This window comes from Lipotes vexillifer, unplaced genomic scaffold, assembly GCF_000442215.2.
Source record: "Lipotes vexillifer unplaced genomic scaffold, Lipotes_vexillifer_v1.1 scaffold439, whole genome shotgun sequence".
Classification (NCBI taxonomy): Eukaryota; Metazoa; Chordata; class Mammalia; order Artiodactyla; family Lipotidae; genus Lipotes; species Lipotes vexillifer.
The window spans coordinates 2,514,830-2,529,775 of record NW_006798732.1 but is presented as its reverse complement, the minus strand read 5'-3'; the positions used below and the strand labels follow the sequence as shown (position 1 = coordinate 2,529,775).

The 14,946-nt window shown below is 41.6% G+C and overlaps 1 protein-coding gene across 1 annotated transcript in view; it reads right to left on the bottom strand.

Moving 5' to 3' along the window:
• The window catches only part of MPP7 (MAGUK p55 scaffold protein 7), a 179,618-nt gene that overhangs the window by 86,463 nt on the left and 78,209 nt on the right, over positions 1 to 14,946 (bottom strand). Inside the window, exons 4-8 of the mRNA XM_007470910.1 lie at positions 14,561 to 14,692; positions 6,066 to 6,147; positions 5,443 to 5,528; positions 708 to 782; positions 319 to 515 (exon numbers count right to left, since the gene is read on the bottom strand). Of these exons, the coding sequence (XP_007470972.1) occupies positions 319 to 515; positions 708 to 782; positions 5,443 to 5,528; positions 6,066 to 6,147; positions 14,561 to 14,632 (512 nt within the window). The 5' untranslated portion in view covers positions 14,633 to 14,692. The remainder of the gene's footprint in view (positions 1 to 318; positions 516 to 707; positions 783 to 5,442; positions 5,529 to 6,065; positions 6,148 to 14,560; positions 14,693 to 14,946) is intronic.

Sequence of the window (14,946 nt, the reverse complement as noted above, 5' to 3'; positions counted from 1 at the left end):
CCAAATTTTTATAAATTCTCCCCACTCTGAAATCACTCTTCTTTGTTTTTCCATCTTTCACATCAATACAGTTTCAGATATTAACGTGCTATTTTCCATTTGTTTCGTAACAAAAACGGAACATGACCTGAGAGTGTCATATTATTTTTGGTCATTATTCATGCTTCGTTAGACAAAACAGAAACCCAGACCTGAGGGATAAGGAATTCTAAGGCAAAGGTTTTAGTGCTTATTTTATCACAACTATGCTGGAGTGGTATTTTGCAGGGAACAAAAGGTCAGCTGAAGACAGGCCACGATTCTGTGCCAGGAACTCACCTTTCCTGGAAATGCTTTGAGGGAATCAAGCCTGCTCTGGGGTTGGCATCTCCTTCGTGCTTTGCCTGCCACCATGTTGCATCATCCTGGCTCATAATCTGAAGAATATCTCCCTTTTTGAAAGAGAGCCCAGCTTCCTTACATGGAATTGCTTTATCCTCATTAGGGTCATAGTCAAAGAGGGCTTTGATAAACATCTGGAAGAAAGTTCCGTTTCAGATGCATAAATATAAAAGAATAAATGTGAAGTGGCCAACATTCTTCTAACTCTTGATTTATTTAAGAAACAGAATATTAAGATAAACTTGTTGTGACAAGGGGGATATTTAGTAAATGGAAAAACATTGGTTCTCACAAAAAAAAAAAAAGGGTTTCTGAGGAATGGTTACCTTGCCCTCCTTTGATGGTGTGTCCTCCTTGATGCTGGGTATGATCTTGAATGTGATTGCGCCCTGAGACTGAGCCTGATGTCAGAGGAGAGAAAGAGTTATAAGAAAACCTCTGGAGCCAAGGAGGAAGAAAGTCAAATAGGTAGAAAATGAAACGATTCTAAAAATTTACAAGCTTGGGGTTTCCACTTAGAACCGAGGAAACTATTTTTGTAGAAATTCCTGTAACGTGAGAAGGCACTAAAGTTTGTCAAATAAGTTAAAAAACATTAACCACTAAACCACTTTTACCTCTTGTGCACTTTTAAAATGCCGATGAATGTATTACCATCCATGTTGAGTTACTTCAAAATAGAAAGACAGAATATGCACAGTGCCTTAAACAGGATTAAATGGCAAGAACAGACCGTGTGCAAGGTTCAGACCACTGCACCTAAGGCTCAGCGGCCAGGTTTCAGGGATAGAATTCCTACAACTGCCAGTAATGTGGCTATAAATACATGATTCAATTAGTTGCAATGCTCATCAGAAAAATAATGGAACACACACTCATCTCTATTATATTCTGGTTAGTAAGAGAAGTACCAAATGTAGCAGATTAATTAAAAGATGAAAAGATTGTCTATCCTAATTTAATTAAAGCAAGCAACCATAATCCCAATTCTTTGCTGACTTCCTCAGACAAGGGTAGGTCTTCCTATCAGGGACCTGCTGTGTAGCACAGGGAACTCTACTCAATTATTTTGTAATAACCTACAATGGAAAAGAAGCTGAAAAAGAATATATATATGTATACACGTGTGTGTGTGTGTGTGTGTGTGTGTGTGTGTGTGTAACTGAATCACTGTGCTGCACACCTGAAACTAACACAACACTGCAAAGTAACTACACTTCAAAAAAAATTTTTTTTAATAGTAGGTCTGCCTTTAACACACTCTTACGTCATTCTTTCTCTTTTTAGCATTTGTCATAACCATATCTATGCAATTATTTACACAATTATTTCTTAATGTCTGTTACCCTCACTAAATGGTAAGCTCTGTGAAAGCACTAAGTACATATTTAGGAGGACAGGCGGACAGGGAGGAAAGGCGAGAGGGGGAGGGGTGGCGGACCTCCCTGAGGCTCTCACTATCAGTGTGTGCTGGTGGCCAGGACTCCATCTTGTTAAAAAGGCCCTGATTGATATTGTTTGCCAGTTTCCATGGTGTGACTACTCCCATCACAGCCAGTTTCAATTTATCAGCATGAAGTCACTGAAAGCCAGGATGGGAAAAGTTGCACTGAATCAGCTTTTGTCAGCATATGGAAGCAGCTCCAGGGCAGCAAAGAGACTCACATAAAATGGGGGTTTAATAGTATAAATATCAGAATTGTATAAAGGAGTGATTTCAAAATGGTAATATCACTGTTATTGCTTATCACAAAAGTAACTCACTAACCTTATTAAGAATTTATATAATACTAAATTGCATAAGTAGAAAGAAAGCAAGTCTTCCCTATACTCCCTTCCCCTTCTTCTAGTTTGTGTGTGTGTGTTTTAACGCAGGTGATCACAAAAGTAACTCACTAACCTTATTAAGAATTTATATAATACTAAATTGCATAAGTAGAAAGAAAGCAAGTCTTCCCTATACTCCCTTCCCCTTCTTCTAGTTTGTGTGTGTGTGTTTTAACGCAGGTGTCCCCGACCCCCGGGCCATGGACCGGTAACAGTCCGCGGCCTGTTAGGAACCGGGCCGCACAGCAGGAGGCGAGCGGCGGGCGAGCGAGCGAAGCTTCATCTGTATCCACAGCCGCTCCCCGTCGCTCGCGCTGCCACCTGAGCTCCGCCTCCTGTGAGATCAGCGGCGGCGTTAGATGCTCACAGGAGCGCGAACCCTACCGTGAACCGCACACGTGAGGGATCTAGGCTGCGGGCTCCTTATGAGAATCTAATGCCTGATGATCTGAGGTGGAGCTGAGGCGGTCATGCTACCGCTGGGGAGCGGCTGCACATACAGGTCATCATTAGCAGAGAGGTCTGACTGCACGGAGACCATCGTAAGTCAATCGCTTGCAGACTCATAACAAAACCCCATCAGAGAGTGGCAAGTGAAAACAAGCTCCCGCTGACTCTGCATTATGGAGACTTGTATAATTATTTCATTATATATCACAATGTAATAAGAGCAGAAATAAAGTGCACGATAAGTGTAATGCGCTTGAATCATCCCGAAACCTTCCCCCCACCCCTCTGCGGTCCATGGAAAAACTGTCTTCCACGACACCAGACCCTGGTGCCGAAAAGGCTGGGGACCGCTGTTTTAATGTATGTAAAGCCCTTAGAACAGTATCATTAAGGGCTCAATCCATGTAAGCAATTACTAGTATGACTATTATACTAAGTCATATAAGTCTATCAGCCATTGTGAACGCTTCACCGTAACCCATCACATGAATGAATAATCAATTCAACCTTCTTGATAGTTTCTAAATATTTTAAAAATATCTTGTTTATACACATTTGAAATTATTTCCTTTGGGTTAATTTGCAACAGTTGAATTTCTTGATTAAGGGGTACGCAAATTTAAAATGGGTAGTTTCAGATAGCCATCTCAAAAGGTTCTAGTTTACCCTACCAAGAAAAGCATATAAACATTATCTATTTCCTTATAATCTGGCTAACTCTGGGCATTACCAAGCTTTTAAATAACCACCGTCCCCGACCCCCGGGCCATGGACCGGTAACAGTCCGCGGCCTGTTAGGAACCGGGCCGCACAGCAGGAGGCGAGCGGCGGGCGAGCGAGCGAAGCTTCATCTGTATCCACAGCCGCTCCCCGTCGCTCGCGCTGCCACCTGAGCTCCGCCTCCTGTGAGATCAGCGGCGGCGTTAGATGCTCACAGGAGCGCGAACCCTACCGTGAACCGCACACGTGAGGGATCTAGGCTGCGGGCTCCTTATGAGAATCTAATGCCTGATGATCTGAGGTGGAGCTGAGGCGGTCATGCTACCGCTGGGGAGCGGCTGCACATACAGGTCATCATTAGCAGAGAGGTCTGACTGCACGGAGACCATCGTAAGTCAATCGCTTGCAGACTCATAACAAAACCCCATCAGAGAGTGGCAAGTGAAAACAAGCTCCCGCTGACTCTGCATTATGGAGACTTGTATAATTATTTCATTATATATCACAATGTAATAAGAGCAGAAATAAAGTGCACGATAAGTGTAATGCGCTTGAATCATCCCGAAACCTTCCCCCCACCCCTCTGCGGTCCATGGAAAAACTGTCTTCCACGACACCAGACCCTGGTGCCGAAAAGGCTGGGGACCGCTGTTTTAATGTATGTAAAGCCCTTAGAACAGTATCATTAAGGGCTCAATCCATGTAAGCAATTACTAGTATGACTATTATACTAAGTCATATAAGTCTATCAGCCATTGTGAACGCTTCACCGTAACCCATCACATGAATGAATAATCAATTCAACCTTCTTGATAGTTTCTAAATATTTTAAAAATATCTTGTTTATACACATTTGAAATTATTTCCTTTGGGTTAATTTGCAACAGTTGAATTTCTTGATTAAGGGGTACGCAAATTTAAAATGGGTAGTTTCAGATAGCCATCTCAAAAGGTTCTAGTTTACCCTACCAAGAAAAGCATATAAACATTATCTATTTCCTTATAATCTGGCTAACTCTGGGCATTACCAAGCTTTTAAATAACCACCAATCCAATATGTTTCAGACATCATGTCTTCTTTTGTAATTCTCTGTACATACACTTTGCTGATTTTTCTGTAACCGTTTCTTTCTTAATGATTTTTAAGAACTCTCTATATCCATTAAAATATGAGCCTTCTACCATATAAATTGAAAATATTTTGCCTACGATCTCATTTGTCTTTTAAATTTTATGTACAGCATCTTTTACCGTAGAGAAAGTTTTCAATTCCAGTCATCACGTCAGTTATTTTTCTATTTGAATTTCACATCAAGGTTAAAGAAACCTTTCTCTACTTTTTATGACTTTTTTAAAAACTTACTTGATTTGAGGGGATTTATTTTTGTGTGAGTTGTAAAATAAGGACTATATTTTTCTAACTGAATCATCGATTAATCCAATACCATTTATGAAATGATCTCACTGCCTTCACACTGATTTAAAATGCCATCTTAATCATACACTAAATTTTCATATGTACTGAGGTCTATTTTGAGATACTAAACTCTCTATAGGTTAATATGTCTTCATATGTAACAGGGACAGTCTCCCTTTATTCCATCCTTACAAATGAACTTGAGAATTTATATTGCCAAGGCTTATAATAATTTCATTTCCTTTTAGATTTCATAAGGCATCTAAGTTAGTTTCACTTTTTTATATACCCGGAAAGCATAGCCCCTAGAGACAGAGATAAATGCATCCTCAACAACAGAGTACGTGCCATGTATTAAGGACCTAATCTGAGATGGGCCCTGTCAAACTCTTGATCTACATTAGCTCATTTAACGCTCCACACACTCCAGTGAGAGAGTTACCACTTCTTATTCTCATCCTGTAGATGAAAACAGGGAGGAAATAAAAAGATTACAGTATTTTCCAAGGACATAAGGGGGATTAAGTAACAGTGCTGGGATCCAAACCCTGGACTATTAAATCCAAATCCTGTGTTCACAACCAGGTCTGAAATACAGTGATTCAACCTCATTTTCACTGCAGTTTTTAAGTAAATTTTCAGCTTACCAAGATCTGAATGATTTCCTCAGGGCTTTTATCCTCCACAGGTATCCCATTCACTTCCCTAAGTTCATCGCCAACGTGAATAAGACCTGAGAAATCGCAAATTCAGAAAGTAAGCAGTGTTGCATACAAAAGGAACCGTGGTTTGCAGTGTGCCCATCCTGAAAGCACCGTGTGGTGGTGCCCTCAGTGCACACAAGGACACACATCTCAGGCCTCTGAGGTTTCAGAGGCTGAGGCTCCAGCCTTGCCAAGGCCATAACATCACAACGCTGCCAAAGGAACAGCAGAAGCATCTCAGTCTTTTTCTAGAGATGCACATTACTTTCATCTTAAAGATAATTTTTTTAAAAGGCTGTGTGCTTTCAGTAGTACTTTTCAAATCAGAAACATTGAACTAAGTCTTAATATAACCTTGGAAGCCTATATAAGCTAAGACCGTAAAGTATTCTAGAATGAAATTTACCATTTAAATAGGTTCCCACATTTTAACACAGAGTACAATATCTTATTACTGTTTTGCTGTGTTGTATCAAAAGACTGTTATCCTCTTAGTTACATCCCAGAAATGTGACACATAAAATCCACGCGCCCCGTCCACGCCCGCCTAACGTTCAAACTCTCACCACTTCTGTCTGCAGCTCCTCCTCTCATGATTCTGGCCACAACGACGGCCCCGGTGGGCTCATCTTTCTTAATGGTAGCTCCCTTTTAAGGAAAAAAAAAAGTTTTTGTGGGTCAATGTGTGTACTGGGTGGTAGGAAATAAATAAGGACAGAAATAAGGACATTCATCTGGAAAAAGTAAAAACGCTACTAAAAGGAAAGGAAGGGGGAACAGACGTCGTGCCATTTGCTCACAAATACTTATCACTAGACACACAACTTTCTACCACACAGATCGTCTAAGGTTTTCAGCACAGACTTTTGAAACCTTTAATCCCTTCAGTACTATGCAAAGTGTACAAATATCTTCTTTCCATTATAATACCTTGTATTTGAATACTATGATTTTACCCTTTTACAGCGTTTCCTCATTTCGCTTTATCTTTACAATACCCTATGAGAAGGTAGACTAAACAGAGGTGAAGTGAATAGAAAAAAGATTATATAAACTAGAAAACTAAAACCCAGATCACCTGACCTTTAGTTCAGTGATCCTTCTGTTACACTATTACATTACAGTAAAGGAACTCAGCAATGATAATAAAGAAACTGGGGGGGAAAAAAATATCTGTTACTCCGAGCTTTTTATGTACTAGGACTGCACCTAGGTATAAACAGAACTAACATTTTGGCATGAGATTAGGAAACAGTTTCAAAAAGAACCCAGAAATTCTTTACTTATGTATGTTCAGAAGCAAATTAACTGCATGCTGTTCGTCAGAACATCAGGTACACACGGTTACTTTGAACGCCTTTTCATGACTTTGCTTCCGAGAAACTGGCAGTGGTTTAGACGGGCCACCAACATCACACCATGCGCTGAAGAGGTGCATGTTAGGTGGAGGCAGGGCGCACCCCCAAGAAGGTGGAATTCTTCTCGCGTTCGCCAATAAACACATGTACAGCATTACCAAACAGATATGGAAACAAAATTAGGAATCCATTTGTAGTAAGTGCTTTCTATATGATGTTTTATTTTGTATACGACAGCTATCAAATACATATCTAATAACAGTAAAAAAAATTAAATAATTGTTAGGATGATTTTGTGGCATTTTTCCTCACCTATGCATGCATTCAAGGCCGAAGACTTGAATGAGTATCTCTCCATGGTCATAAACCTTAGACTCTTCAATTACTGGTATTTTCTGCTTTTAAACAGATAACCTGTAGCCAAGATGACTGGAAATGTAACATCCTTAATATAACTAATTAGTGTAATTAGATCAACTTTCACTTTCTTTAACAATGTGTCTCAAATTCTCCCACCAAAGTATGCTTAATGTCATAAGGGTCTAGTTATCTAATTTAAGATTACTTATCTGTATTTTATAGATGAGAAATTGAATGCCAAATGGTTATAATTTGCCTGAGATCAGACAACTAGTATGCAGTAAAGTCAGAACCTGTCTAAGGCAAACTGATGAGAATTGCTTTCTTAACCACTACTTTTGCAGATGCAGAGCATCAATTCTCCCCTCTTGGTGTGTGCCTGCTGTATCCCCACGTCAAGCGGTGAAATGGTTCTGGGGCACCTAAGGCTGTGAGAAGACTTGCAGCTAACCTTCTGGAACTCTTGAAATGCTGGCTCTGTGGGAAGTCAGCCACCATGTAAGAAATCACGTGTACGGCCATGCTGTGAGGAGGCCCAAGCCAGCCAGGTGGAGATGCCACTTGCTAAAAGAGATGCCTGACCAGCCCCCAGCTTTCCAGCCACCCAGCCCAGGCACCAGTCCTGGGGATGAAGTAATCCTCAGGTGACTCCAGTCTCAGCCCCTGTCTAACTACACAGGAGGGACTCTAAGGAAGAACTGCCCAACTGAGCCTGTCAACCTCCAAAACTGTGAAAGATAATATTATTGTTTTAGCTACAAACTTGGGTGGTGGTTTGTAACACAAAATTAGGTAACTGCAACAAATCTCTTGCTCCACTATGGATTACAGTTTTTCAGTATGGAACCATCCAGTCTGCTGTGCTCAATGAAGTTGATAAATGTTTAATGAGAACATACTATGTGCCAGCTTCTGGTCTAAGGGTTTCCGACACATTGCTGAAAAAAAAAGAAACCCAGATGTTTCTTCCCCCTCATGGAGCTTACATTCTCACAGGGGAGACAGACCACAGACAGAAGATGAAACAATTAGATCTATCCTACAGCACGTTAGAAGCTGGCAAACACTATGGATGGGGTAGGGCAGGGAGAGGGAAGACAGTATGTAAAGACGCCGCTGTCAACGAAAAGGCCGGAAGGAGATGAAGGAGTTTCCCAAAGCGAAAGAACAGGGAAAAATGGAACCATCAGAGAAGCATGAAGCCACTGTGTCTGGGCCAACGTAAAAGGGGAGAAGCAGCAGCAGGTGGGTCAGAAGGGGCAGGGCGTCGGAGTGTGCAGCGCTCTGTAGGTCCCCGGGAGGACTCTGGACTGAGCTGTGAAACAAACAGGGAGAACCTGGACAGTGGCAGTGACATGATCCGAAGGACCCCTCCACCTGCCGTTAAGGAGAGACTGAAGGAGGGCTTCCCTGGGGTCGCAGTGGTTGAGGGTCCGCCTGCCCATGCAGGGGACACGGGTTCGTGCCCCGGTCCGGGAGGATCCCACATGCCGCGGAGCGGCTGGGCCCGTGAGCCATGGCCGCTGAGCCTGGCCCCCGCACCAAAAAAAAAAAAAAAAAAAAAAAAAAAAAGCAAACAAGGAGGAGGCTGTCACAACAACCGAGGGCAAAGATGATGGAGGCCCGGATCTGACTGGCAGGAAGAGCAGTGATGAAAAGTGGTCCAGATGTGTTGGAACATATTGGTAGGGCTGAAAGGACTTCCCAGTGGATTGGAAATGGGATGTGAAAGAAAGAGAGGTATCAAAGGTAGACTCTATGGCTCTTGGCTGAATAACTGGAGAGATGGGACTGTCCATCAATTGAGAGGGGGAACCACAGGGCTGGAACAGACTGCGGACAAGCAGTCTACTTGCCAACACGTGAAGACTGAGACGCCTGCTACGTCCAAATGGAGACACTGGGCAGACGGACGGACATGCAAATTTAAAGATCAGACGAAAGGTCTGGAAGGGAAAGGGGCCTGGGGGTCCCTGGCACACAAATGGTCTTTAAAGCCAGGGGCTGAAAGAAATCACTTCCAGGACGTGCAGAGGGAGAAAAGCACTCCCACACTTACAGGACTTGTTATAGGCCCTGCAATTACTTGCCTGTGGCTATAGACAGGACCTTGAAGCAGACATGCTCGCTCCCTGCTGATTCTACCCACCCCCCCGCCCCCCATGCCGGGTAAACTGCGGACCGACAAACGGTCTCCCACTTTCCACAGGATACCAGCACTCGACTCAATCTTATTTTTGATCCCTACATTCTTTTTTTTTTTTTTTTTTTTTTTTAGCAAAACTCCTGTATATCCCAACTTCTCCCTTACTGCTTGGGGACATTTCCTCAGAACTATCAGAGAGGCTGCCTTCTTAGCTATAGTCCTCTGTAAAGCCACCAAATACATAATTCTCAACTTTTAGGTTAGGCATTTTTTTTCAGTTGACAAGCGTTTTGTAGTCATACATTTTTGTTCTGACTTTATTCTATGTTTTCTCAGATTTACTTTTAGAATGATATTTTGTGGAATAATGATGACAATTAGAATAGACAGATTTTCTGGCCTCGTTGATTTGGGATCACAGAGAGTGGCTTTTAAGGAAAATCTCGCTGTCTTTCTCTATTTTCATTCTCCAATATCTTCCAACACCATCCTCCTTTCTCTCCACTTCTGCTAGATCTGAATAGGGAACAGAAAGTCTTTCTCTTTCGCATCAAAAAATAACCTTGGCTTGACAAATTCTCACTGTAATTATCAAAATTCTCCAATTTCCCATAACCTCCAAATGAATGGTATCATGAAACTATTTGATAACCCTAAGACTTTTCAATCTCCCGCGTCCCCTGCATCGGCAGGCGGACTCTCAACCACTGCGCCACCAGGGAAGCCCTGATCCCTACATTCTTGAACACTTTCTATTTCCATATTGCTTTCCAAACCCTTATCATCACAATTCCTTCATGTATTCCTAGGGCAATGTACTATGAATAAGATCAAAACCCAGTAACATAGAGCACGTTTCATGTGATACTACACAAAAGTCGACATTCTGACGGTACAGTCTGAGATGAAATATAAATTAAAATGGAATCTAATGCTTTAATACTTACATATTTTCGTCCATAATTATTTTTAATTTATTCTATGTGATTTTGATGACAGACAGAGTGTAGACAGCTTTAGGCTAGATTGAGAAGTTAACATTCCGGTTAGACTTTTCTTGTTACTTCTGTAAAATGGTTTAGAAACAAGGAGCACTAAGACGCAAGTAAAAACTGTCCCTCGGAGACCGCTGCCAACGCCCTACGATCTCCTTAAAGAGGTGGCACAGTCAATTTCAGGTCGGACTTCCGAAACAAGGGCTTTCATGTACGGCTGTCCAAACGCTGGCGTCAAGAAGGCCTGCGACACGTTTTACAATCTATTTGATTCCCAGGCCCGACCTCAAGCTAATGACGTGGACTCCTGGGGGCAGAGGCCCTACAGACTGCATCTGAAGTAGGCGTCTCAGGTAACCCTAGTAATACCAGAGTCTGAGAACCCCTGTTCTAAAAGAAGTAAAAGGAAAATCCATGCAAGAAACACTGAAAATTAAGGCTCATAATCCACACATTCACTAAGAGAATTTCATTTTCTTCAGCCGGTCTAAAAATTAATCTTCTGGATAAAATAGGTATAAATTGCTCCAGACTCGCAGGGAGGGAGAATGGCCCTGTTCCTTGCAACCTGACCAGTTTCCTTCCCCCCTTCTCGCAATTCTCCCATCCATCCCTCCCCTCAAACTATCACCCCTTCCCCTTTCCATTCCCAAATACCTACATGATCTGTGTTCACGGCCTCTCCCCCAGGAAACCATTCTCTCTGTAAATCTAGTTGTCAACTAGCTTCTACCTGATCATTCTATGTCACGTTCATTTGATGCTGGCATAATGCAAAGAACTTAACACAGCATTTCGAACACATGAGATGCCAGTTGATATTCCGAACACTCACAAAAGAGGCTTATCTCCTGATTTTCTGATCAGGAGCCTGAGGCTGCAATAAATGACTTGCTGCTATAAGGATACAGAGCAAACCTCCCACTGAGGTCACCTAATGCAAGTTCGGTGCTTATTTCGGCACATTGTACCTCGGTCTAACAACAAAATTACATTCTGAATCATTTGCCAAACAGCTCCTGACCATCCATCCACGTGCTAGAACTTCATTTCAGCCTCTGGCTTCCCTCACCTTGACGATTTCTGAGTCTTCCTACTCAGACCCATTCTCCCAAAGATGCCTCAGACTCTATATTTTCTCTTGGTCTTTGCTTCCCCTGGACCCCCTTCGGCAGCTGTGGCTTTTCCAGTGACCTCCCCAAAATGACAGGAGACAACTGACAAATATAAAATGACGAGTTTGTTAAAAATAAATACTTTCCATTTTTCTGGGTCGTGCATTTTTTAAACTATAAATTTATTCACCCAGTAATCTTTCTGCACTTTCACAATAATTGTCAAACTAAAGAAAATACAGTAATTACGCATTTGGATGAAGAAAAGTTCAAGACAAGTAATTCTCACTTGATTCCATGTTCCAGTGTTAAAACAATATTTAAAATCTTAATCCTTTTGTCAGGAGTCCCAACAAATAATTTTGGGAATTTCTTCATCCCAGTTAGAGGTTCTGTTTCCTACATGAAGTTCTTATTTATTTTTAATACATCCCCTTGAACAAAAATCATGCAATCAAATTGTGGCTCACCAGGGATGCGAAGAGCCAGTGACTAAAATAATTTTTTAAAGTACTCAAAATTACTTTAAATTGCATTAAATACAGAAAACGAAACCTAGAGTTTAAAGAACTTAACTGCATATGTTGGCCAAAAAAAACCTTTGGCTAATTTACTTTTTTTAAAAAATAAATTTATTTATTTGTTTGTTTGTTTGTTTATGGCTGTGTTGGGTCTTCGTTGCCACGTGGAAGCTTCTCATTGCGGTGGCTTCTCTTGTTGCCGAGCATGGGCTCTAGGCTCGTGGGCTTCAGTAGTCGTGGCTCACGGGCTCCAGAGCGCAGGCTCAGTAGTTGTGGTGCACGGACTTAGTTGCTCTGTGGCATGTGGGATCTTCCCGGACCAGGGCTCGAACCCGTGTCCCCTGCATTGGCAGGCGGATTCTTAACCACTGCACCACCAGGGAAGTTCCCCAGTTTCTCATTTTTAAACTATGAATTTAATGTATTATATAAACTATAACAAAAGAGAGCTAATGACAAAGAATTATCATCTCAAAGTTAGGTCTAATTATTTCAGTTGTTACATGCTTGTTATGAGCTAAAGGGTGTGATTTATTCAGTAACAGACTGTGAAAACACAACTTTACATTATTTTATATACTTCATTCAATTTCTTTTAAATTGAAACTAATTTACAGCGGGTCCAGTTAAAACTTTTGAGAAATGCCCATGCAGTACATGCCTCATTTCTCTGATTAACGTTTGAAGATCTTTTATCAGGAAGCATGGAACTTAAATGTTGCTGGTGACTGTTTAAATGTCAGCTCACCAAAGCAACACACCAAAAACCACCACCTCTGGAAAACTATGACTGATCAAAGAAATTGTTAGTAACGAATTACTGATCTCCTCAAGATGGCCACTCTTTGAATTCTCTCTCTAAGAGAGTGAATTTGTCAAAACAGAAACATACTTCTTATTGGTAGATACACAGAACCCACCAAGGATTAGTCACTTTATGGTGACAGATCCCAAGAGAGCTCTTTCTCCATCTAGTCTGCGTACCATCTACCCTTACCTGCATCACCTGCGTGATAAAGACCAAGACATACTAAGGTTACCAGCAGAGAGTTATAACCATAGGCGAAAAGCATTAGTGTATAATCTAAACCAAACAACCTTAACCAGGGCTACAGGGAGCCTTAGAACACCCACAGATGAGCTTCGGGGGCTCAATTATCCTTCTGTAATAAGCAAAGTTATCTGTATATTGTTCTGGGATAGAGTGTCCAATGTATTTATTAACATACCACAGTTGCCTTTAAACAAAAGAAGATAAAAACTACCCAAAAGTATAAACACAGAATGTGGTATAGAATAAAAAACTAGTGTTTGAAGAAAGAGAGTCAAGATTAGATCTCAATAGCTGTGCTACTTTGGGTTAAGTTGCTTTAGTCCTTTGAATATCTGTTTCTTAGTCTGTAAGAACCGAAAAACGGTACCAACTGTGAAGATTAAATATAATCAGTATGTAAAGTATATAACACAGTGCCCAGCAACTATTGTATGATCAACTGCCATTTGCTTTAAGAACACAAAAATGTTTTAATTAGAGTAAATGGGCCACAACACATTTAAAGTCAACTGCTAGGTTGTGACATTTATTTTCCTTTTGAATACAGTTTCATACGGATACACTCTGTACTCATTTCCTATTGCTGCTGTTAACAACTGTCCACAAATTTAGTGGCTTACTAGAACACAAATTTATTATCTTACAGGTCTGGAGGTGTCGACAGGAAGGCAAAAATGGGTATTACAGGCCCAAATCAAGGTGCCAGCAGGGCTGCATTCGTCCTGGAGGATCTAGGAAAGAATCTGATCCTTGCCTGTCCCAGTTTCTAGACACTTCTGGCGTCCCTTGGCTCTCGGTCACATCACTCCCACCCTTGCTTTCACCACCACATCTCTTTCCGTACCTCTGACCCCCCTGCTTCCCTCTTTCCCATTAATGAGAACCCTCGTGACTACTTTGGTGCCACCTGATGATCCAAGAGACTCTTGCCGTCTCAAGATCCTTAACTAATCATGAAAAGCTCCCTGTGTCTTTTAAGGTAACATATCCACAGGTTCTGAAGATTAGGACACGACATCACTGCGGGCTGGTGTGAGGCATTAGTCGGCCTACCCCAGGCCTTGACATGATTCAGCACTGTATAAATTCTGGGGCTAAAACAAATGGTTACATCTACATTTTGAAATATCGGATACCTGATTAATTTCTCCTCGTCACTTTAAAATCAATCAGCTTTCTAGAAAAGCCATAAGCCATTTATTTTTAGTTGCACTTTTAAATCTCAAATCAGCTGTAACTGGTGCACGTTATGCTGTCTTTCGTAAATGTCAACAAGTCACATTTTAAAAACTATTTGCTATTTGTAACCAAAAGAATGCCTGCCACTTTAGCTGGCTCCATTTTAATTTTTCTAAATCCTATGCTTTAGGTGTGAATGCTCCATTTATTTCAAAGTTGAGGACACAGAGGAAGTACATTTTAAAGAGAGGAATCAATGGTTTGTGCCCATCAGATGTGGCTTTATCATGATATCTACTCATAGCTGAGCATAAAATGCAGACCAGAACTCACCAGCGGTTCTCTGTTTTTGACCAGACGGATGATTTTCACCGAGTCTTCCTCATCACCAATATCATCAGGCATAGGAGGCAACACGGGATCATAGTTCTTCAGAGCCACAGTATCGTGTACAGAGAGCAAAGCCTATCAAAGTCCAAGGTAAAAGTGTTACAGTAGTTGGACGTGTTTGGCGTTTTATATTTGATTACAGTATAAGGAAAATCAAACTGATGTTCCAATTCTGCCACAGCAACGGTAAGAAGGCAACTACTTGGGAAGGAGCCTCTTGCAGACGGGGCGAGGGGAAGCTATAGAACAACAGAGGCAACCCTACTCGGCCACAGGGTGCGGCAAGCATCAGCGTAAAGCGTCTGCTAACCTGAGCGTCCTGGGGCGGG